This window comes from Stegostoma tigrinum, chromosome 26 (genome assembly GCF_030684315.1).
Source record: "Stegostoma tigrinum isolate sSteTig4 chromosome 26, sSteTig4.hap1, whole genome shotgun sequence".
NCBI classification, from domain to species: Eukaryota; Metazoa; Chordata; class Chondrichthyes; order Orectolobiformes; family Stegostomatidae; genus Stegostoma; species Stegostoma tigrinum.
In genome coordinates, this window is record NC_081379.1 from 50,051,744 (window position 1) to 50,076,614 (window position 24,871).

Sequence of the window (24,871 nt, forward strand, 5' to 3'; positions counted from 1 at the left end):
AATCTTTCTGTTAACCCTGTATTCTGCTTTCAAGTTTGTCCTTCCAAAATGAATCACCTCACACTTTTCTGGGTTAAACTCCGTCTGCCACTTCTCAGCCCAGCTCTGCATTTTATCAATGTCCCTTTGTAACCTATAACAGCCCTCCGCACTGTCCACAATGTGACCCACCTTTGTATCGTCTGCGAGCTTGCTAATCCACCCTTCTACTCCGTCACCCAAATCATTTACAAAAATAACAAACAGAAGAGGACCCAGAACAGATCCTTGTGGTACACCACTTGTAACTGAGCACCATGTTGAATATTTTCCTTCCACTACTACTCTTTGCCTTCTAAGGGTCAGCCAATTCTGAATCCAATCTGCCACATTTTCTCTTATCTCATGCCTCCTTACCTTCTGCGTGAGCCTACCATGGGGAACGTTATCAAACGCCTTACTTAAATCCATGTATACCACATCCACTGCTCCACCTTCATCCACATGTTTGGTCACCTCTTCGAAGAATTTAATGAGGTTTGTGAGGCATAATCTACCCCTCACAAATCCATGCTGACTATCATGAATCAAACAGAGTTTGGACACTGGAAAGGGAGGAATGTTAAGGAACAGCATCACCGGTCTTGGCTACCTTGGTTGTTTCAGAATTCCAGGAGTGTGGGGAGGTTTTGTTGTATATACTTTCAAATATAATGTTGCATCCTGTGACCTCCAGAAGATGGGATGGGCAACCCTGTTGTATTAGATGCAGATCATATTCCAAGTGATCATATATCTTGTCTCTCAGAGCCCTTTCCAATAATTTGCCCACCACTGATGTAAGACTAACTGGTCTGTAATTTCCAGGGTTATCCCTGTTTCCTTTTTTGAGCAAGGGAATAACATTTGCCTCTTTCCAATCATCCGGGACTATACTAGTGGACAGTGAAGACAAAAAGATCATCGCCAAAGGCCCTGCTTTCTCAGCCCTCGCTTCCCATACAGTCCTTGGATAAATCCCATCAGGCCCAGGGGACTTATCTATCTTCAACTTCCTCAGAATTCCTAGCATATCTTCTTTACTAATATCAACCTCCTCTCGCTTACCTGCCTATTTCACAACATCCTCTTCTACAAGTAGGTCCCTCTCAGTTGTGAATGCTGAAGAAAAGTATTCATTAAGGAGCCTTCCTATCTCTTTAGGAGTAATTTGTGAAGAAAACATCAAGAGTTTTCAGGGAGACAAAGATAAATTGAGTTACTGGTAAACAAATCTGGCAGATAAAATAAAATGTAGGAAAATGTGAATTTGTTTACTTTGGCAGAGAAAATAAAATATTAGGTGGACAACATTTGCAAATTCTGAGGGAGACAGGGATCTAGGTGTTCTAGTGCATGAGTCCGAAAATGTTAGTATGCAGGCCAAGTATTTGATCAAGAAGACTAATGGGATGCTGAGCTTTATTACAAGAGGAATTGGAGATAAACTTTAGGATATTATGTAGCTTCAATGATGATCCACAGTTCAGAGTTTGGGCACTGTAAAGGGAGGAATGTTAAAGAACAGCATCACCTGCCTTGGTTACCTTGGTTGTTTTAGAATTCCAGGAGTGTGGGGACGTTTTGTTGTACGTACTCATCTCCTTTCAGATCTGGTCTTGCATCCTGTGACCGCCAAAAGATGAAATGGGCAACCCTGTTGTATTGGATGCAGAACATCCCATCCATGCCCTTCTCTTAGATTTGATTAGATTAGATTACCTACAGTATGGAAACAGACCCTTCGGCCCAGCAAGTCCACACCACTCCTTGAAGCAATTCACCCAGACCCATTCCCCTATAACCCACACACCCCTGAACACTACAAGCAATTTAGCATGGCCAATCCACCTAGCCTGCAAATCTTTGGATTATGGGAGGAAACCGAAGCACCCGGAGGAAGCCCACGCAGACAGGGGGAGAATGTGCAAACTCCGCACAGACAGTCGCCCGAGGCTGGAATCGAACCCAGATCCCTGGCGCAGTGAGGCTGCAGTGCTAATCACTGAGCCACCGTGCCGCCCATAACTGCCACCCATTCTCCCGTGATATTTTCATAAATACATGGTGCTTGAAAGTACATGTTGCTGTATAAATATATATTATTGTTTAGGCAGTATTCCTCCAACTCTCCATGTACATTAAGCGTAATACAAACTGTATATAGGAGTTGACACACAGTTACAGTAAGCAAATGTATACAGTGGTACTTGTGTATAGTCCTCCAGCTTGATGCAGTTGAGAAAAGTAGAAAAATATCGTGCTAGAACATTTGCAAAGTTCAACATTTTTGGTAAACTATTACAAGGAAAGGCACTTTGGTTTCACAGTTGATCTATTTCCTTAGCTTAAGATTCTTTATCACCATGTTCCTTGAACCTTGAGAACCGCTTCACATCTCACTTTTGCTATACATTTCAGCAATAATTAAACAAATAACAGCATGTATACAAAAAATTGTTCAAAGTAATTGTAGCTGTTCCCTCATTTCTAGTTGTCTTTCTCAATAGGCTAATGATGGCTGTCACCATTTTGTCACTTGTTTTAACTTGGCTGTGTGATTAAAATCCATTGGGCTGTACTTCTGTCTCCCCACACATCCAAATTATAGCGCAAGAAGGGACCAAGCTAAGGCAGACCAAGGAAATAGTTTTATGCTTCATATATTGGATTACCAGAAAAAAAAGGTCTGTAATGCTTAAATCATCCATAATAAATTCACACTGTGGATGCAGACGTAAAAATTACTCAATTTTAAATTGCATAATCAGTCCTGATTTAGATTATGTTTGAAAAGTAAGTGATATTGTAAAACATGGAAAATTTACAACCTTCAAGTTACTCCTACCCCTACCATAATAAGGAGCATTTGTCTAAGCAAACAGCTGAACAATATGAACCATGAATGTTCTGTGATAACAAAGTGTGGAGCTGGATGAACACAGCAGGCCAAGCCGCACCTTAGGAGCACAAAAGCTGACGTTTTGGGTCTAGACTCTTCTGCGTTCAATGCCAGCCCGAATTTATGAATGTTCAAAATGTTCAAAAAGAGCAGACATGTAGCAAGGTGATCGTGATCACATTATGCTCCATAACAGTTCCACATTATGATGATGCAACACTTTTGTAGTCATTTCCACTACTCCGCTCTCCTTTTAAAGACGCCTCTTCAAACCTATAAATTTTGGTTGATAAGATTCCTGTGAAACAACATGGGACATTTTATTACATTAAAGGCACTATACAACTGAAATTTGATGGTGTTATCCCAGGGAGAATCAACCACACTGACAGGAAGTGCTTTGCCAGTTGGAAAAAAATCTGGTCAAACATGCTGCAGGTGAACCTATAGTTGAAGGCTCTAACTGGGGAATGGGTCAATTGGCATTTCTTGGCTGCATCCTATTTGTTCTTTTTGAAAAGACTCTTGGATCTTCTGTGCTCAACTTCAGAGTCTGGTTCAAGTAAGAAACCTGGATGTAGCAGCTGGCTTTGTTTGGCACTCATTTTGGAAGCTCATGCCCAGAAATTGATTATTGCGTTAGGTTGTGCTCAATACTGTAGCCATTACTGATTCACCATAATTTTTGCTGTGATCAGTTCTAATAATGTCTACTATAAATTTGCCACTGCAGGATACAGACACAGAACTATCCATGCTGCGATGTTTGAGTGATGTAAGTTTGTATTATATTGTAACGTTTAGAAACTTTGATTCAAAAGTAGAGAAAAGTATATTTTAATTTCCAGTTCTGTGAAGGTGCCATTTTGGAACAAATGCATGAAAGCAATTTGAGCAGGAAACTAAAGGAAAGCTTTTTCAAGAAAGTACGTGACTTAAGTTAAATGATACAATCAGCTGCCTTAGAAGTTAATCACTGCATGTTTACAAAGTTGAGTTTGTAGAAATCTCCAGATTGAGAGAGTTCGTAGTAATTTCCAGACTTCAGAGCTGAAGTGTCTAGCCATCACACCTAGAAAGAAGTCTTACACTGAGAGGGTTGTTAGAGTCATTTGAGTAAGAAATTATAGAATTAATATGGAAGTGATGTTTCACTGAGTGACACTAAAGGACATTGCTGGAAATCTTTATTGTTTATGTTGGATCTTTTAAAATGATGTTGTACGTAATACTACTATTTTTGCATAAAAGAATATTGTCAGCCCTATGTAAATAGGTTCAGTGACAGCTCACTACAGTAACCAAAAACTTGTTGTCCACCAAGTCAGGTCCCAGATATTTTTAATCAATCTGTTCACGCGCCGGGCCTTGTTACCACAGAGCCTGCCACTACACACCCCGTGTTGTTAGTCACCAACAGACCCCACAAACAACTATTCACCCTCCCAGCCTGATCGTTAGCAACTCCTTTGTCTGTCCAACTGCCTTTCTCTCTCTTTGGGCTCTAGCCTATCGTTTATTCCATACCCCACCCACCTCCTTATTTTCTGCATATAAAATGACATTTCCCAGCCACCATCAGTTCTGAGGAAGGGTCACCGGACCCGAAACATTTAACACTTCTTTTTTACCCTCACAGATGCTGCCTGACCTGCTGAGCTTTGTTTTTGTTAAAGAAATTCAGCATGTTCACAATGACTTTTACCATTTCATTGGTCATGGCTATGAGTATAAAAGTTGGCAAGTCATGTTGCAGCTGTATAAGACTTTAGTTCAGCCATATTTGGAGGACTGTGTGCAGTTATGGTCACCACACTATAGGAAGGATATGGAGGCTGTAGAGAGATTTACCTTGATATTGCTTGGATTGGAGTGTATTAGCATTAAGGAGAGATTGGACAAATTTGGATTGTATTTGATACAGCATCAAAGCCTGAGCAAGAGGGTGACCTCATAGAAGTATAGAAAATCATGAGAAACAATTGCCACACACCTACACGAATCTAGTAAGCAGACGACACAGGACACCAACAAAATCAATAAGGACCATAAGACCATAAGACACAGGAGTGGAAGTAAGGCCATTCGGCCCATCAAGTCCACTCCACCATTTAAATCATGGCTGACGGGCATTTCAACACCACTTCCCTGCACTCTCCCCGTAGCTCGATTCCTTTTGAGATCAAGAATTTGTCGATCTCTGCCCTGAAGGCATCCAATGTCCCGGCCTCCACTGCACTCTGCGGCAATGAATTCCACAAGCCCACCACTCACTGGCTGAAGAAATTTCGTCTCATTTCAGTTTTAAATTTACCCCCTCTAATTTTAAGGCTGTGCCCATGGGTCCTAGTCTCCCTGCCTAACGGAAACAACTTCCTAGTGTCCACCCCTTCTAAACCATGCATTATCTTGTAAGTTTCTATTAGATCTCCCCTCAACCTTCCAAACTCTAATGAGTACAATCCCAGGATCCTTAGCCATTCATCATATGCTAAACCTACCATTCCAGGGATCATCCATGTGAATCTCCGCTGGACACGCTCCAGAGCTAGTATGTCCTTCCTGAGGTGTGGGGCCCAAAATTGGACACAGTATTCTAAATGGGGCCTAACTAGAGACTTATAAAGCCTCAGAAGCACATCGCTGCTTTTATATTCCAACCCTCTTGAGATAAACGACAACATTACATTCGCTTTCTTAATTACGGACTCTACCTGCAAGTTAACCTTTAGAGAATCCTGGACCAACACTCCCAGATCCCTTTGCACTTCTGATTTGCGAATTTTCTCACCGTTTAGAAGATAGTCCATGCCTGTATTCTTTTTTCCAAAGTGCAAAACCTCACATTTACTCACATTGAATTTCATCAGCCATTTCCTGGACCACTCTCCTAAAGTGTCTAAATCTTTCTGCAGCTTCCCCAACTCCTCAGTACTACCTGCCTGTCCACCTATCTTCGTATCATCGGCAAACTTCGCCAGAATACCCCCAGTCCCTTCATCCAGATCATTAATATATAAGGTGAACAGCTGTGGACCCAACACTGAACCCTGCGGGATACCACTCGAAACTGGTTGCCATTCTGAGAAAGAGCCTTTTATCCCAACTCTCTGCCTTCTCTCAGACAGCCAATCCTCACCATGAAACACCACCATGAAACAATTAGATTTGTGCCTCAGAACCCACTTCATCTTCAATGACAACATCTCCAAACAAGTGCACTGAGACCTTTTCCGGCAAGTGATACTGCACTTCATTCCAGGGTCTGGTTGGGCTGTGACCCTGAATTCAGAAACCTAGGGCAGCATGGTGGCTCAGTGGATAGCGCTGCTGCCTCACAGCACCAGGGACCCAGGTTCAATTCCACCCTTTGTCTGTGGGGAGTTTACATATTCTCCCTGTGTCCGTGTGGGTTTTCTCCGGGTGCTTTGGTTTCCTTCCACTGCCCAAAGATGTGCAGGTGGATTGGCCGTAGTGTTCAGCGACATGTAGCTGAGGTGGGTTATGAGAGAATCGGTCTGGGTGGGATGCTCCAAGGGTTGGTGTGGGCTTTTTGGGCTGAAGGGCCTGTTTCCACACTGTAGGGATTCTATGAAATTAATGGAACACCAATGGGATCCCCAATATCAGGACTGATTGTAGAAGAAGTAATGCAAAGGTTAGACCAGACGGCATTCCCCACAAGATAAGCCAAACTTTGCGTCCAATGCGTGGATGACACCTTTGTGATTATTCAACGCATTAAACTGGAAGAAACCCACCAACTCATGAACAACATCCATATCGGGATAAAATTCATGAAAGAAGAAGAGAACAACAACTGACTACCCTTCCTGGACATAATGGTTGAACGCAAAAAACAACAGGGTACTCCAGACCAGCGTCTATACACAGACCAAACATACGGATCAAATACTCAATTACACTAGCAACCATCCCAATGCCCACAAACTGTATCAGGGCACTATTTAAACGAGCTACAACACATTGCAGCAACACTGAACTATGCAAAGCAGAACAGGAACACTTTTGCAGAGTCTTCAAAAGAAATGGATATCCGAAGAACACAATCTGCCGTTACCTCAGACAGACCACAACAGGAAGACACAACACGACCACAAACACTAATCGCCCTACCATACATCAAGCACATTTCAGAGATGACCACAAGACTACTCAGACCCCTAGGTATCAGAGTAGCCCACAAAGCGACAACCACCCTTCAACGGCTAATGATGAACGTAAAGGATCCCATACCAAAAACCGGAAAAACTAGGAGAATTTACAAAATACCATGCAAGGGCTGTGAGAAACACTACATAGGCCAAACTGGAAGAACTTGACTATACGGATACATGAACACCAACTAGTCACCAAGGAACACGACCAATTCTCACTTGTCTCACTACACACAGACAACGATAGACACGAATTCGACTCGGACAACACATCTATATTCACACAAGCCAAAGAGAGATACACTCGGGAATTCCTTGAGGCCTGGCATTCCAACCGGAACTCTATCAACAAAACACATAAGTAGATCCTGTGTAAAACTCACTGAGAAACAAAACTAGAAGTAATTCCAGCCACCCTAGCAAACCTAGGCATATCAAAAAAAAGCCGGACAGAACACCAATGCTGCACCAGAGGTGCACTGACTATGTTACCTAGCAGGGCAATGAAACATTTGCAACTAAACCCACTGGCTTGGCGAACATGTCTAAGCCTCATCCATAACTCAAACTACAAATCTTCTCGAAAAGTTTGTATGAGCAGCATGTATTGGGTGGATTATTAGAGTCTTTTTCCCAGCATGGAAACATTAAACACTAGTGGCAATAGGTTTAATGTGAGAGGGAGGAAAGTTTAAGGGAAATGTGTGACGAAGGTTTTTCTTTAACCTGAGGGTGGTAGCTGCCACGAATGCACTGCCAAGGGAGGCAGGAGAAGCAGATACAATAGCAATGTTTAAAAGACACTCAGATAGACAGATGAACACTCAGGGACTAGAGGGGTACAGTCCATGTGCAGTCAGATGGGATTGTTTTAGAACGGCATGAAGGTCAGCACAAACATTGTGAGCCGAAGTGCATGTTCTTTGCTATACTATTCTATATTCTATGAAACTACATCTACCATATCTAGCTGAAATTAGAAGGAAAATGTGGTATCAACATGCAGACACTCAAAACCATACAGAACAATAAATTTCGCAAAACTTATCAATAAATAACCTTTCCAGCTTGATCCGCCATTCATCACGATCATAGCTGATTGTCGAATTCAACAGCCTAATCCTGCTTTCTCCCTATAACCTTTGATCCCACTTGCCCTAAGTGCTATCACTAGTCGCCTCTTGAATATATTCAATGTTTTGGCATCAACCATTTCCTGTGATAATGAATTCCACTGGCTCACCACTCTTTGGATGAAGAAATGTCTCCTCGTCTCCATCTTAAATAGTCTCCCCTGAGTCCTCGAACTGTGATCCCTGGTTCTGGACACACCCACCACTGGGAACATTCTCCCTGCATCTACTCTGTCTAGTCCTGTTGGAATTTTATAAGTCTCTATGAGATCCGCCAGCACCCCCTGTTCGCCTGAACTCCAGTGAAAACAACCTTAATGTAATCAATCTCTCCTCTTACATCAGTCCTGCCATCCCTGAAATCAGCCTGGTAAACCTTTGCTTCACTCCCTCGAGAGCAAGAGCACCCTTCTTCAGAAAAGGAGATCAAAACTGCACACAATATTTTAAGTGTGGCCTCACTAAGGCCCTGTATAACTGCAATAACACAGCCCTGCTCCTGTACTCGCAACCTCTTGTAATGAAGGCCAATATACCATTTGCCTTCTTTACCACCTGCATGCTTACCCTCAGCAACTGGTGCACAAGGACACCCAGGTCCTGCTGCACACTCCCTATTCCCGATTTACAGCCATTCTGATAGTAATCTGCCTTTTGTTTTTGCTTCTAAAGTGAATAACCTCACATTTATCCAAATTATACTGCATCTGCCATTGATTTGCCCACTCACCTAACCTGTCCAGATCATGCTGAAGGATCTCTGCATCCTTATCATAGTTCACTCTCCCACCAAACTTGGTATCATCTGCAAACTTTCAGATGTAACATTTTGTTCCCTCATTCAAATCATTAATATATGTTGTGAATAGCTGGGGTCCTAGCACCGATGCCCATGGCACCCCAATAGTTACTGCCTGACAATTTGAAAAGGACCCATTAATGCTTACTCTTTGTTTTCTCTCTGCCAATCAGTTTTCTATACATCTCAATACACTTCAACATCTGCAGATATTTAACAAAATAACACATCTGTTTCACAGATTGTGACTGCGTCAAGACGTAGCTTGACATATCACCCAGACATGCTTTAGAGTTGATGTAACAGGCTCCTGTAAGCCATCCTTTGCTATGTTCTATCCCACTGCCAGAATAGACACACCAGAGATGACAGCACAATGTTATGCAGTCTGGTGGGACAGCAGTGACTCTGGGACTCTTCAACATTTACTTCAGATCCCATTTATAGAATCATTGCAGGGTGCAAACAGGCCCTTCAACCCAACAAGTCCACGCCGAGCCTTGGAGCATCCCACCCAGACCAATTCCACTATAACCCACCCAATCTACACATCTCTGAATATTACGGGCAATTTAGCAGAGCTAATCCACCTAGCCTGCACATCTTTGGATTGTGGGAAGAAACCGGAGCAACCAGAGGAAACCCACGCAGGCACAGGGAGAATGTGCAAACTACCCACGCAGGCACAGGGAGAATGTGCAAACTCCACACAGACAGTCGCCCGAGGATGGAATTGAACCTTGGTCCCTGGCACAATGAGGCAGCAGTGCTAACCACTGAGCCACCATGCCACCCCAAATGTATCTTGTGCCCCGGCTCCTGACTACTGTTTGGAGGCCTGTGCATAATTCCAACTGTGTTTTTTTAAGCTCTGCGGTTCCTCAACTCTATCCACACAAATTCCACACCATCTGACCCTGCTTCGTTTCTTATTTCATTTCTTAAAAATAAGATCAAGCTTACAAAAGATACTATCTATTCCCCGATTATAGAATTCCCAACAACTACCACTTGTCTTTTTGCTCCCCCCTCTTGAATGGCCTCCCATGCCGTAGTGCAGTGGTCATTTGGCTCATCCTCCCTTTAACCCTTTTCCTCATCCACACAGGGAGCAAGTACTTCTTACCTGTTGGGCAAGATCAAGAGCAGAGGCTCCTCTGTTCCGGAATGCAGGATCCCTCTACCTGCCTCACTTGCAGTCACCCCCTTTTGTCCCTGGCCACTGATTAAATTCAAAGTACTTAATCTACCAGGTGTGACTGCCTCCTGAAACAGTGTTCAGGTATTCCTCCCCCTCCCATATGTGCCTCAGTGCCTGAAGTTCAGATTCCAGCTCATCAACGTTAAGCCGAAGTACCTCGATGTATCAACATTTGCTGCAGATGTTTCACTGTTGCACCACTGTTCGCAACGGCATCAGCCAGCTCCCACATCAGACATCTACAACACGTCACCTGTCCAGTCATTTCTACTTAATTAATTGCTTTGAGTTAATTAAATTTATTGATACTTCTTGGCTGTGTTCTTTTTCAAATTTGGGGCGGATTTCCTACCAGCAAATCAGGTCACAGCCTCCCTTTGATGTCACTCCAGCTCTTTTCTCAAAGCTTCAATGTACCCCAAGGTCTGGTAGGTTATTAATCATCCTGCTGCTGCTGTTTGTGGTCTTCACAGTGGCTTTTTTTGTTGTTGCTCAGAGGAGAGAGGGAGGGAGCGAGGAAAGGAGACACTGAAGTAGTGTTTCGGGTCTAACTGTCCCTTGGCAACACTTCCTCCACAAATCCCTTTTTGGTAATGGTGACACCCCAACCGCCTATCAATGTCGTCACCACTCTGTGCCGAAGTTTTCTTTCACTCGAACTCGGAGGATGTCTTCCTGAGGTCCTTCTTCTGCTGCTGGTGACTGCGCCACTGCAAATCTTCACCCCAACCACCAATCAGCGTTGTTGCCACCCTCTTCTGAATCTGAAATTTCTCATCTCAGTCCTAAATCATTGTTCCCTTATCCGGGACTGCTTTTGTGTTTTCGATTCCCTGACCAGTGGAAACAATCTCCTTGCATCTACTGTATTAATGTCCTTCCAAATCTTATATGGTTCAGAAATGAAGCCTTCTGATGATTACAGATACAATCCTCCCTTCGCTGATAAACCTGTATTGTTCCAGTTGGGAGAAACAGAGTGACAAAGACACAGAACGTATTCTGAATGGTGAATTACAATCTTGCTTGACTAAGTAACAAAATGATTGATTGCACTGGCTGGTGAGAAATTCAAAAGGAAGGAAGAATCTATCTGCCCTCACTAATCTACCTGTTGCACATGTCTATGGCAGTATTGGTATGACTGACAATCACACAATTTTTGAGTAACAGAACTCTCATGTTCACACTGTGAATATACTTCATCGTTGTGTGGCAAACCCACTCTACTAAATAGAATCCCTACAGCGTGGAAACAGGCCATTCAGACCAACAAATTCACATCACCCCTGATAGAATAGGAATGCTTCAGAACAGATCCAGCAGCTCATCTAGATGCATTTTTAATTTTAATTCATATTTCACCAGTGTCTATGGTGACAGTTGAAAATATGTTGTCAGAGAACTATCTTGAGCCTCTGGACTAGTGACAGCATCATTTCCCTCACTGTACCATTCCTCAAGGGGCTGAATGGTCTAGTCCTGTTCTTATTTCTTATGGCCTTGTCAATGCAATGAATTACTGCTGGCCCAATGAGACCTGCAGGAAAACTTAGACTTACCTAAAAATTAAACGTCAAATCTCTGAAGCTGCAACACAGAACCACATCATCGCTGAACAGCAGAAACAGGTCGATACTAAGGGGTCAAAAACAGTTGAGAAAACTCTGCAAATATCCCCATGCTCAAAGATGGGAGAGCACAGGACATCAATGCAAAAGAAAAGCACATACAATTGCAACAATTTTCTACTTGCTGTGCAAGGTGGATGTTTGATTCTCATCCATAGGTCCCTACTGTTACATAGGTCAGTCTTAAGCCAACTCAATTCACTTCAAATCATTTTAAAAATTATTGTAAACACTGGCTGCAGCAAAGGCTTTAGTTCCTGACAATATTCAGACTGAAGTGTTGAACATTACTGTTCCTGAACTAGGCATGCCGATAGACAAGCTGTTCTAGTGAAGCTACAATTCTGCTATTTGCCCAAGGAGGAAGACTACCCAGCTATGCTCTTTGACAAAATGGACAAATCCAATCTAGTCAATAAGTAAACACTATTTATTATTGGTAGCTGTCTCAAGCTGTAGTTATTCAGAATTGACGCTCAGTTTAAGCTTCACCAGGAGCACTCAGTTCCAGATGGAGTTGTGTGGCATGTTCACTGTACAAAATGGGGCAGACTTCAAATGGATCTAGCAACTCAAGGCTGGGCATCCAGAAGGCACTATGGGCCAAAAACCGCAGCAGCATTGTAGTCCAACACACTTCCTGCCCCAAACTTATGGCCCAGCATACTCCCCCATTCAACCATTGCCACCAAACCAAGGGATCCATCCTGGTTCAATGGAGAGTGCAAGCATCAGATATTTACAAAAGAAAAAGGAGGTGACAACATGTTAAGGCTACCGAACAATGAAGAGACAGAGTTAGTGAACCCACAACCAACACATCAGATCTAAGCTCTGCAATCCTGTGACATCCAGTCGAAAATGTGGGTGGACAATGAAACAACTCACTGGAGGAGGAGGCTTTACAAATATCCACATCCTCAATGACAGAAGGGCACAGCAAATCAGTGTAAAAGAGAAAGTCAAAGTATTCACAGTAATCTTCAACCAGAAGTGCTGAGTGGACGATCCATCTCGGCCTCCTCCAGTTGGTCCAGTATCTCAGATGTCAGACTTCAGCTAATTCAAACCACTACATGTGATGTCAAGAAACTGTTGGAGGCAATGGATATTGCAAGGCATGGGCCCTGACAACATTCCAGGAATTGTTCTGAAGACTTGAGCTCCAGATTATGCCCCTCCCCTAGCCAAGCTGTTCCTGTACAGCTACAACACTGGCATTTACCCAAAAATGTGGAAAATTGGCCACATATATCCTTCACATAAAAAGTAGGACAAATCCAACCCAACCAATTACTGCTCCATTTGTTCGCTCTCGACGATCAGTAACGTGATGGAAGAAGTCATCAACAGCGCTATCAAGCAGAACCTAATCAGCAATAACCTGCCCAGTTTGGGTTCTTCCACTTCGCTCTTGATTACAGCTTTGGTTGAAATATGGTTTAACAAGCTGAATTCCAGAGATGAGGTGAAAGTGGCAGTCCTTGACAGCAAGACCACATTTGAGTAAATGTGGCATCAAAGTTGTCTAGCAAAACTGGAATCAATGAAAATCAGGAAGCACATTCTCTGCCAGTCGGAATCATACTTGACACAGAAGAAGACGACTGTGATTTTTGGAGGTCAGAGACTTTTTGCTCCAGGAGATCTCTTTTCATGAAATCCATACTTCCTGGTGGAAACAATGGTGTGGTGCTAATGTCACTATACTTGTTACACAGAGGGTCTTACTAATGTTCTGGGATATGGGTTTGAATTCTACTACAAATGCTGGAATATAAAGCTAGTGTCAGTAATAGTAGTCATGACAGTTACGATTGATTAAGAAAACCTATCTGGTTCATTAGTGACCTTTACGGAGGGAAATCTGTCACCCCTACCTGGTCCAGTCTATATGTGACTCCAAGAACACAGCGGTGTGATTGACTCATACCTGTTCTCTGAAATGACCCAACTGATTTGGAAGAGAATGTTGGTGGTCTGATTACTAAGTTTGCAGATGACACAAACTTTGTGAGGGGTAGGTCATGCCTTACAAACCTTATCGAGTTTTTTGAGGATGTGACTAGAAAGGTTGATGAGGGTCGAGCTGTGGATGTGGTGTATATGGACTTCAGTAAGGCATTTGATAAGGTTCCCCATGGTAGGCTCATTCAGAAGGTCAGGAGGAATGGGATACAGGGGAACTTAGCTGCTTGGATACAGAATTGGCTGGCCAACAGAAGACAGCGAGTGGTAGTAGAAGGAAAATATTCTGCCTGGAAGTCAGTGGTGAGTGGAGTTCCACAGGGCTCTGTCCTTGGGCCTCTACTGTTTGTAATTTTTATTAATGACTTGGACGAGGGAATTGAAGGATGGGTCAGCAAGTTTGCAGACGACACAAAGGTCGGAGGTGTCGTTGACAGTGTAGAGGGCTGTTGTAGGCTGCAGCGGGACATTGACAGGATGCAGAGATGGGCTGAGAGGTGGCAGATGGAGTTCAACCTGGATAAATGCGAGGTGATGCATTTTGGAAGGTCGAATTTGAAAGCTGAGTACAGGATTAAGGATAGGATTCTTGGCAGCGTGGAGGAACAGAGGGATCTTGGTGTGCAGATACATAGATCCCTTAAAATGGCCACCCAAGTGGACAGGGTTGTTAAGAAAGCATATGGTGTTTTGGCTTTCATTAACAGGGGGATTGAGTTTAAGAGTCGTGAGATCTTGTTGCAGCTCTATAAAACTTTGGTTAGACCGCACTTGGAATACTGCGTCCAGTTCTGGGCGCCCTATTATAGGAAAGATGTGGATGCTTTGGAGAGGGTTCAGAGGAGGTTTACCAGGATGCTGCCTGGACTGGAGGGCTTATCTTATGAAGAGAGGTTGACTGAGCTCGGTCTCTTTTCATTGGAGAAAAGGAGGAGGAGAGGGGACCTAATTGAGGTATACAAGATAATGAGAGGCATAGATAGAGTTGATAGCCAGAGACTATTTCCCAGGGCAGAAATGGCTAGCACGAGGGGTCATAGTTTTAAGCTGGTTGGTGGAAAGTATAGAGGGGATGTCAGAGGCAGGTTCTTTACGCAGAGAGTTGAGAGAGCATGGAATGCGTTGCCAGCAGCAGTTGTGGAAGCAAGGTCATTGGGGTCATTTAAGAGACTGCTGGACATGTATATGGTCACAGAAATTTGAGGGTGCATACATGAGGATCAATGGTCGGCACAACATTGTGGGCTGAAGGGCCTGTTCTGTGCTGTACTGTTCTATGTTTCTATGTTTCTATGAGTCAATTCAAGGGAATGTGGGAGACAAATACTGACCTAAACTGAGATGTCCACATTCCATGAAAGAATTTTTTCTTAAATATTCTTTTGATTTATGGCATTCATGATTGGATATTTCAGAACTCTGAACAGGATTCACAGTGAGCTAGTAAGGTAGATACAGAACTCACTTAATCATGGACACAGCAGTAATGAAAGTAATGGAGAACTGTGACCAATAGTATTCCGCAGGGATCAGTTGTCGTTTAAAATCTATGTAAATGATTTGGAAGAGAATGTTGGTGGTCTGATTACTAAGTTTGCAGATGACACAAAGATTGGGGGAGGAGCAGATAATGAGGAGGACTGCAAAATGATACAGCAGAATATAAATTGGCGAGAGATTTTGGTGGATAAATGGTGAGATTGGTGTTGAATCAGGATAAATGTGAGGTAATGTATGTCAGGAGATCTAAAGCAGGAGGGAAGTGTATAATAAATGGCAGAATGCTTAGCATCATCAACATACAGAGGGACCTAGGCATGCAGGTCCACTGTTCTCTGAAAGTGGCAACACAATGTATAATGTGGTCAAGGTGGTATATGGCACGCTTGCCTTCATAGGTCAGGACACAGATTTGAAAAACTGGCAAGTTATGTTGCAGGTGTATAGAACTTCAGTTAGGCTACATTTGCAATATTGTGTTCAATTCACAGCGCCATAGTACCAGAAGGATGTGGAGGCTTTGTAGAGGGTATGGCAATCTCAGGCAATTCCTTGACTAGGCTGTTGGGCTAATCTTCCAAGTTTAACAGAAATCCTGGAATTCCAAGAATGTTTATTAAATTATTTTCTTCAACATATGTTGGGGAACCAATTAAAGTTTGGGTTATTTTAGATTTCGCATTGTGCAATTAGTAAAAGCTAATCAATAATCTAGTTGTAAAGAAGCCATTAGGTAACTGTCACCATGATATGAAGCATTTTACATTCAGTTCTCAATTGATATAATTTAATCTAAACAAAGGAAATTACATTGAGGAAAGTTGGCTATAATAGACTGGAAACATTAAAAGGTAATAGGTGGCACTGGAAGAATTAATACATGACCAGAAACTGAACTGATCATACAAATATTGTGTCTACAAGAGCGGGTCAGAAGCTCGGAATTCTTCAGCAAAGAACTTATCTCTTATTGCACAATAACTATCCATCACAAGTCATAAGTTAAGGGTGTGATGAGAAATTCTTCACATGCCTGGATGAATGCAGCTCCAAAAACACTCAAAAAATGCACACCATCCAGGTCAAAGCAATTCACTTGACTGCTACTCCAATCACCAAGTTTAACATTAACTTCCTTCACCACTGATGCACATAGCAACAGAACATACCATCCGCAAGATGATTTGAAGTACCTCACCAAGGTTATTCCAACAGTACCTTCCAAACTCATGATCATTATCACCTAGAAGGAAAAAGACAGCAGATGCACGCAAGTTCCCCGCCAAGCCAGACACCATCCTGATTTGGAACTACATCGCCAATATTGCTTGATTGAAATCCTGGAATGCAGCACCGAGGATGTCCCGACAGCCAATAACTGCAACAACTCAAAAGGCAACTCATCACCATCTTCTTGAGGGCAATTACAAATCGGCATGGCCAGTGACATCCAAATGCCATGCATGTTTTAAAAATAACTTATCAGGAATACTATAGAACTAGGTGACCAGCAAGAATGAGAAATTAAATGAAATTTGTATTGGTTAAAATAAAAAAATGTACTGGAGAAATTAAACTGGCTGAACGTTCATAAATCCCTGAACCTGACGATCTACATTGCAGAATGTTGAAAAAGGTCGCTATACAGATAATGGATGTATTGGTGATTACCTTCCACAATCCCTTATATTCTGGAACAGTTCCTCAAGATTGGAAGATAGCAAATGCAACAGAATCACTTAATAAAAGAGGGAGAGAAAACAGGGAACTAAAAACCTGTCAAACTGATATCACTGGCAGGCAAGAATGCTGATACCTATTACAAAGGTTGCAATAACTGGCCACTTCGAAATAATGGTGAGTTTGGACAAAGTCAATATGGATATTTCAGAAAGGGAAATCAGCTTTGACAAACACATTAAGTTTTTTGATGATATACAGGGCAGAATAGATAAAGTGGAATTAGTGGAGATGGTTTTCTTGGACTTTCAGAAGGTTTTCTCATATGCAACATTAGTAAGCAAATCATTTATACAAAATGCAAACAGCAACAGATCCTGGCAAAATCCTACTGGATATAGTCTTTCAGTTATAAAAACGCACCTCAAACCACTCTGTTTCTTGCCACAGCCAATTCAGTATCCAATTAGCCAAATTTCCTTGGATCTCATGGGCTCTTGCCTTCACTATCAGTCTCCCATGTCAGGCCTTATCAAAACCTTGCTGAAGCCCAAGCAGACTACATCAAAAGCATTACCCTCATCTATACATCTGGTCACTTCAACAAAAAATCAATTAAGTTTGTCAGAGACATGATGTCCCTTTAACAAAAACATGCTGATTGTTCTTGATTAATTCTTGTCTGAACAGGTTGATCAAATAAAAATTTATAATGGCATGCTATGAAAATTAGTTCATGGTTAGAAAGCAGACAGCACAAATAAACAGGACATTTTCAGTTTCGCATGCATGAGTTGTAAGGAAAATGCAAAGAGGTTTCAAGGGGATTTCCAAAATCTAAGTGAGTGAGAAAAGCAAAGGCATGAAGTGTGGAAGACACTGTGGTAAAAACTAAAGTTAACCACCTTGACGAGAATCAAAACTTCTGAATGGTGACAGATTGAGAAGCGTTGATGTCCAAAGGGATCTCTGTGTCAGAGTCACTAAAAGCCCACATGTAGGCACAGCAAACAACTAGGGCATCAAATAGTATCTTAGTCATAATTGGTAGAGAGTTGGAATACAGGAGTAAAGATCAACCATGATTTTACTAAATGGTGCAGCAGGCCACCTGTTCCTATTCATTATGATCTTATAGCCTTAAGATATCTTGGTTCTAGTGCATAGAGCTTGAAGAGAATGTATCTGGAGTATAATACACAGTTTTGCTCTTCTTACCTAAGAAAGGATATATTTGCTATAGATAAGTGGAATAAAAGTCAAATCAATCTCCTCTCTGTTTTGGCAATAAGATCTTGTGGTCTCGTGAAACATACAAAATACTTAAAAGGCTCAACAGGGTAGATGCAGAAAGGATGTTTCCCTTGGGGGAACTAGAATCAGAGAAACAGCCTCATAGTGAGAGACAGATCATTTAGCATTGCAATGGAGAGTAATTTCTTCACTTAAGAAGGTAGTAAATCTTTGGGATTCTCAACCCCAGATGACACTGAAGTTTCAGTCACCATGTACATTCAAGACAGATTGATCAGTTTTGAAATGACGTCGAATATGAGAATAATGCCAAGAATGGCATTGAGATAAAAGATCAGCCATGATCTTAATAAATAACAGAGCAGGGTTGAAGTAGCCTACTTCCTATGTTCCTAAATCCCCAGATATCTGTGAGAAGGCCATCACATAATCAACTGGATTGGGTGTGTCTCTGTTTTGTCTAGTTCTTTGCCTGAAGCCAAGTAATACAGCAAACCTTTTTATTAACTGGCACCTATGGAACCAGGTGTGTGCCGGATGATTGAATATTCCAATTGATCAGGAGACCCACATCATCAATGTAAAACACACACTAAGTAACAGAAATATAATGCAGGCGATATAGACATCACGGTTATACTTTATGTACAGCATAAATCACTTAAATAATAACGCAACTTTGTTTTAAATAATACTTACCAGCAGAGAGCCTTACTCACACACTCAACTTCCTACTCAGACATCATGGAGATCATAAGGTGCTGGTTAAAACAATGTTTGCTGTATGTCTAATTTTATTTCCATTAGTCATATCCACCACGTAACAGTCTGAGTTGCATGTTAGCCATTTTAAAGAACAGTTAAGAATCAACTAAAAATGAAAACAGTTTTGGAAATATTCAGCAGCATTAACACTGAGTAAAGTACACTCCACTTCAGCATTCAAATTTTTCACTTGGCATGAAATAATGAGATATGTTTGGGTGAGGTAATTTACAGTTAGTAGGGCAGTAAAGGTATTGAAACAACAAATATTGTGTCAACAGTTTGCAATGAAAATAAAAATGAAGAGCACGAGAGGCCAGAGAGAATTTTCCAGATGAAGGGAGATTACTGGAGATAGTGAAAGTCATAGAGCCCTTCTAGCCAGAGATGCGTGTAGAGGTGGAATTGGCAGAGGTGGAAGTACTGAGCTTGAAATTGTTCCGCCAATGAATCACACTGGACTCAAAACTCTGTTACTTCTCCAGGAATGCTGCCAGACCTACTATTTCCTGCATTTTGCTACTATTTCGGACTCCTACAATCATCGGTAGTTTATTTTCATTCTTTAAGAATCAACCACATTGGTGCTGGGCTGAAGCAGCACATAGGATAAGGACGGGTAAGGGTTCAGTAAGGATGGGCATCAGTGAACGAGAAAGGTTTCACTTCACAGTTAGATTGTCTTTACCAGCTTTTGATTACAGATTTATTCAATTTAAATACCCCAGCTGCTGCGGAAGAGTTAGAACTCCAACCCCAAGGTTCTTAAGACAAACCTAAGAATGTTTAGATGCTCTAAATAACACTACTCAGACATCTTGGAAGTCATAAGGTGCCAGTTAAAACAAAGTTTGCTGTATGTCTAGTCTTATTCCCATTAGTCATGTCCACCATGTATATACATATCTATTCTGCTATCATTTCTGACTGGTCAACAAATAAACCAGGAGAGTGCAATGCCATTCAGCAGAACAACAATGGCATAATCAAATTTATACACAACTCGAACATGAATTTTTTGGAAGTATTATTTCTTCCTAATTAAATAAACAAAAAACCCCAGCTTTTATTGTCTTTTGTTACCAAGTTTTAACAGTCAAGAAAGATGGATAAAGAACAATTTGTGTTAGAAACAGAATTTTTATGTAAACAATGGTTACATAAATTGATCACATAAATAAACCAAATTGTAAAGGAATGTCAACCAAACTCTGAACAGAATATTACACATACAAGCATAACAGTCAGAAAAACAGATCTGTAAGCATCGAATATACAAGTTCATAAGATATGGGGGCAGAATTAGGCCATTCGGTCAATCAAAGTCTGCTCCGCCATTCGATCGTGGCTAATATGTTCCTTATCCCTATTTTCCTGCCTTCTCCCCATAAACCTTCAGCCCATTACAAATTAAAAATCTGTCTAATTCCTCCTTAAATTTACTCACTGTATCATCATCCACCGCACTTTGGGATAGCAAATTCAACAGATTCACAACCCTTTGGGAGAAGTAGTTTTAAATCTGCTACCCTGTATCCTAAGACTATGACCTCTCGTGCTAGAGTATCCCACAAGATGAAGCATCTACTCCATGTCCATTTTATCTATACCTTTTATCATCTTGAATACCTCAATTTGATTACCCCCATTCTTCTAAATTCCAGAGAGTATAGGCCTAAACTGTTCAATCTCTCTTCATACGACAAACCCCTCATCCCTGAGATCAATCTAGTGAGCCTTCTCTGAACTGCGTCCAATGCCACTACATCTTTTCTCAAATAAGGGGACCAAAACTGTACACAATACTCCAGGTATACTTTCACCAGTGCCTTGAAGTGTTGCAACAATACTTCCTTGCCTTTACATTCTATTTCTTTAGCTATAAAAGCCAACATTTCATTTGCTTTATTTAATACCTACTGTACCTGCATGCTAGTTTTTTGTGGCTCATGAACGAAGACACACAGATCCTTCTGCACTGGAGCATACCGAAGTCTCTCCCCAATTAGATAATAGGTCGCATTCTCATTTTTCCGATCAAAATGTATGATCTCACACTTATCCACGTTGAACTCTATCTGCCACATTTTGGCCCATTCTCCTATTCCCTACTATATCCATTTGTAAGGTTCTTATTTCCTCATTGCAATTTACTGTCCCGTCTATGTTTGATCATCCACGAATTTGGCTACAGAGCTTCCTATCCCTGTATCTAAATCGTTAATGTAGATTGTAAATAGCTGGGGTCCAAGGACCGAACCTTGTGGTACCCCACTATCTACTTCTTGCCGTCCATTAAAAAAACACATTTATCCCAACTCTCTGTGATAAAGATTTCTCTCTGAAAGATACAGGTCAGTTTGGGTTCAGTAAGGGTAAAAGATCAGCCATAGTTCTACCAGACCACAGAGCTGCTCTCTCATTACAGAAAGGTAACTGGTGGTGGTTTATTCTGAGGATCACCACAGCTCAGGCAAGGGGACAGTCCTTCATGGTAACCTCAGCCAGTATGGAAACTGAACCCATGCTGTTGGGATCAATTTGCATTGCAAACTAGCCATCCTGCCAACTGAGCTTACTGACTTTCAAAACTTACCCACTGGATTCTATCTATATTTAACATAATTGTTTGGCATTTTTAATAGAAATATATATTTTATGTTTTGATGATCATTGTAACTTCCCTTGTACATTAAACTTACAAAAACAATAAAACACAGTCTTAGTGGCACTGCTTTAAAGATACGCAGGGTCAGAGGGACAAGGATGCATTTCTATCAATCTCAAAAGGTAACAGGCATTTTGACAGTTGTTAGAAAGGCTAATGAAAACTTGGCCTTCATAAACAGAGACATTCAATATGAAACCAGGGATGTTTTGCTAAACCTTTATAAAGATCTGGTTACACAATAACCAGTCACAGTATTTATGTCAAGATTCTGGTCAGCACACATTATGAATAATCAAGGGTCTCTGACAGTAGGTGCAGTGGAGATCTATCAGAATTGTTCCTGAAACGAAAGATTTTACTACATGGTTGGGCTTGATTGTCCTTTTTTGAGGTTGTTGACTTGCTCGCCACACTGGCTTTTTCTCATTCAGATGCTTCATCACCATGCTAGGTGACGTCATCAGTGGAGCCTCCAATGAAGCTGTGTAATTCTACTCCACTTGGAACTTATACTGTTTGGTCCGGTATGGTGAGTAGTGTCATTTCTGGTTTTGATCAGTATGGATTTGTATTTGGGATCCAATTCTATGTGTTTGTTGGTTGCATTACGGGTGGAGAATCATGCCTCTAGGAGTTCCTGTGCGTGTCTATGTTGGGCTTCGACTACTATGGTTACTTTGACCCAGTCAATCTGATGGCCTTCATTGTCTGTACTCTCATTGTCTGTACGTTCACCTGTACATCTGCCAACCTGGTCTACAGTTCCATTGTTCCCGATGCGGTCTCCTCTATATCAGTGAGACCAAGCACAGACTTGGTAACCGATATGTGAAGCATCTGCGTTCTGTACGCTATAATCAACAGCACCTTCTGGTTGTCAACCATTTTAATACCCCCTCCCACTCCCTGGGTGACATGTCAATCCAGGGTCTCCTTCAGAGCCACAACGACGTAATACATAAACTGGAGGAACAACATCTCGTACTCCACCTTCGGAGTTTACAGCCTGATGGCCTCAACACAGAATTCACCAGTTTCAAAATCTCCCCACCCCCAGCCTCATCCTATGTCCAACCCTCCCTCTCATCCCTGCCTTCTTGACTTGACACAACCTGTCCATTTTCTTTCTCGCCTAATTGCCCCACCCTTCCCATGATCTATCTCCACAACCTAATATCTGCATCCATCTATTACGATCCCACCTACCTTCCCCCAACTCGAACCCCTCCTTTTACTTATTCCCAAGCTCCCTTACCCCTCCCCATTCCTGAAAGATGAAAACTCAAAAGATCGACTTTCCTGTTCCTCTGACGCTGCCTGATGTGCTGTGTTCCTCTAACTCCACATTGTATTGACTCTGACTCCAGAATCTGCAGTTCTTGCTGTCTCCGATAGATAAGGGTGACACAGCAGCTCAGTGGTTAGCATTGCAGCCTCACAGCACCAGGGACTCGGGTTCGATTCCAGCTTCAGGCAACTGTCTGTGAGGAGTTTGCACATTCTCCCCGTGTCTGCGTGGGTTTCCTCCGGGTGCTCTGGTTTCCTCCCACAGTCCAAAGATGTGCAGGCTAGGTGGATTGGCCACGCTAAATTGCCCATAGTGTTCAGGGGTGTGTGGGTTATAGGGGGATGGGTCTGGTGGGATGGTCCAAGGGGCGGTGTGGACTTGTTGGGCCGAAGGACATGTTTCCACACTGTAGGGAATCTAATCTAATCTAATCTAATGTGTATAAGATTACAACAGGTTTAGACAAGATAGAAAAAAGAAAAGCTATTCTAGGAGACACAGAATTTGTGCAAAATATACCAGTGGATATACTGAAGGACCTTTTTTTTAAAATGCAATGCATGGCGATGATCTGGAATTTGCTATCCACAAGGGTAGTGGAAATAGAGGCAAAAAATAAATTCAGAAAGGTAATTGGGTAATCACTTGAGGAGAAAACTTGCCAGACAATGAACAGGAGAATGGGATTCATTGGGTTGCTCTATGGAGAGCTAGCTTGGACAGAATGAGCCAACAGGCTACCTTCTCCACTTCAATGACTCCATTCCAAATAACTTAAGTTTGTTTCAGGACAATAAATAATCAAATTCATAGATAATTTGAATTAATTGGCTGCAATCCAAATTGCCATGTGCCATCCAGTCAGTGAAGATTTGTTTTGGAAAACTGTCAAGTACAGGATGTGATGTCATTTTTATAAGGTATTAAGTGAGAAAACACTCCCGCTTGAGAGAAATTAAATCTATCTACAAATGAGCTGCACATTTATTCATGCTTATGACAAACAAACTCACCTCGCCTTTCTTCACAGTCATGGACTGTCTCCTGGGAGTGATTTCCTCATTAATGCTTGACAAGAAGTTCTGTGAAATACGGAGGGCATCCTGTAGCAAAGGATGATCTGGATGACCAACTGGTGTGTGTTTTAATAAATCCTACAGAAACATAAGATAGTCAATTAGACTGTAGCTCAGAACAGTACCAAAAGACATTTCTGCTTGCACATAAGGTGATCCATTGAGATCCAATGTTGATCTCATTAAAATTGCCAAAAGGGACATCATATATATTGACTACTAAGGTTACAATATAGTCACAGAATATGGTCAACTATCTGGAGATAGGTCAGAGGAATAATGGAAATAGAATCACACCATCACCCAGGTGTTGGACAGCATGTAAAAATGAAAGCTCACCTTAGCTTGGAATCAAAAGAAGTGTCAAGGTTGGAAGAATAAACAGTGGGAAGGGCTGAGGAGAGCATATAGCCTGCAGCAAGGGGAAAAGATAAGATTCTCAGTCTTTCCAATTTCTAAGATGAGAAAGTGGCACATAAAACAGACTGAATGTTGTGCAAATACTTTAACAGCAGACAGACACTGGAGGAGTAGAGAGAATGAGAGAGATATAGTGAAGAAATAGGATAAGTGGCAAATGATCCGTTTGTAGGTGACATTAAAAAGTTACAGAACATGAACGTGGAACAAGGGTTAAGGCTGGATCCTTAGGGTTTTGATATATACTTGCGTGAAGGCAGGAAGCAGAGCCAATTCTGGGGATCCTGTGATTGATGCTGAATTGGTAAAAAACAAATTCGGGACCATTCCACTCTTGGGCAATAATTTTATAGGAACAAGACAGCCAGGTGTTGAGATTTTGATTTC

General features: G+C 41.8%; 1 protein-coding gene across 2 annotated transcripts in view; it reads right to left on the reverse strand.

The window, feature by feature from the left end:
- Window positions 1-24,871, reverse strand: part of si:dkey-91m11.5 (PH_BCR_vertebrate and RhoGAP_Bcr domain-containing protein) — a 613,456-nt gene that overhangs the window by 371,592 nt on the left and 216,993 nt on the right. For both annotated transcript variants that reach the window (XM_048555997.1, XM_048555996.1), the window contains one exon: window positions 24,002-24,142. In XM_048555997.1, the coding sequence (XP_048411954.1) occupies window positions 24,002-24,142 (141 nt within the window). The remainder of the gene's footprint in view (window positions 1-24,001; window positions 24,143-24,871) is intronic.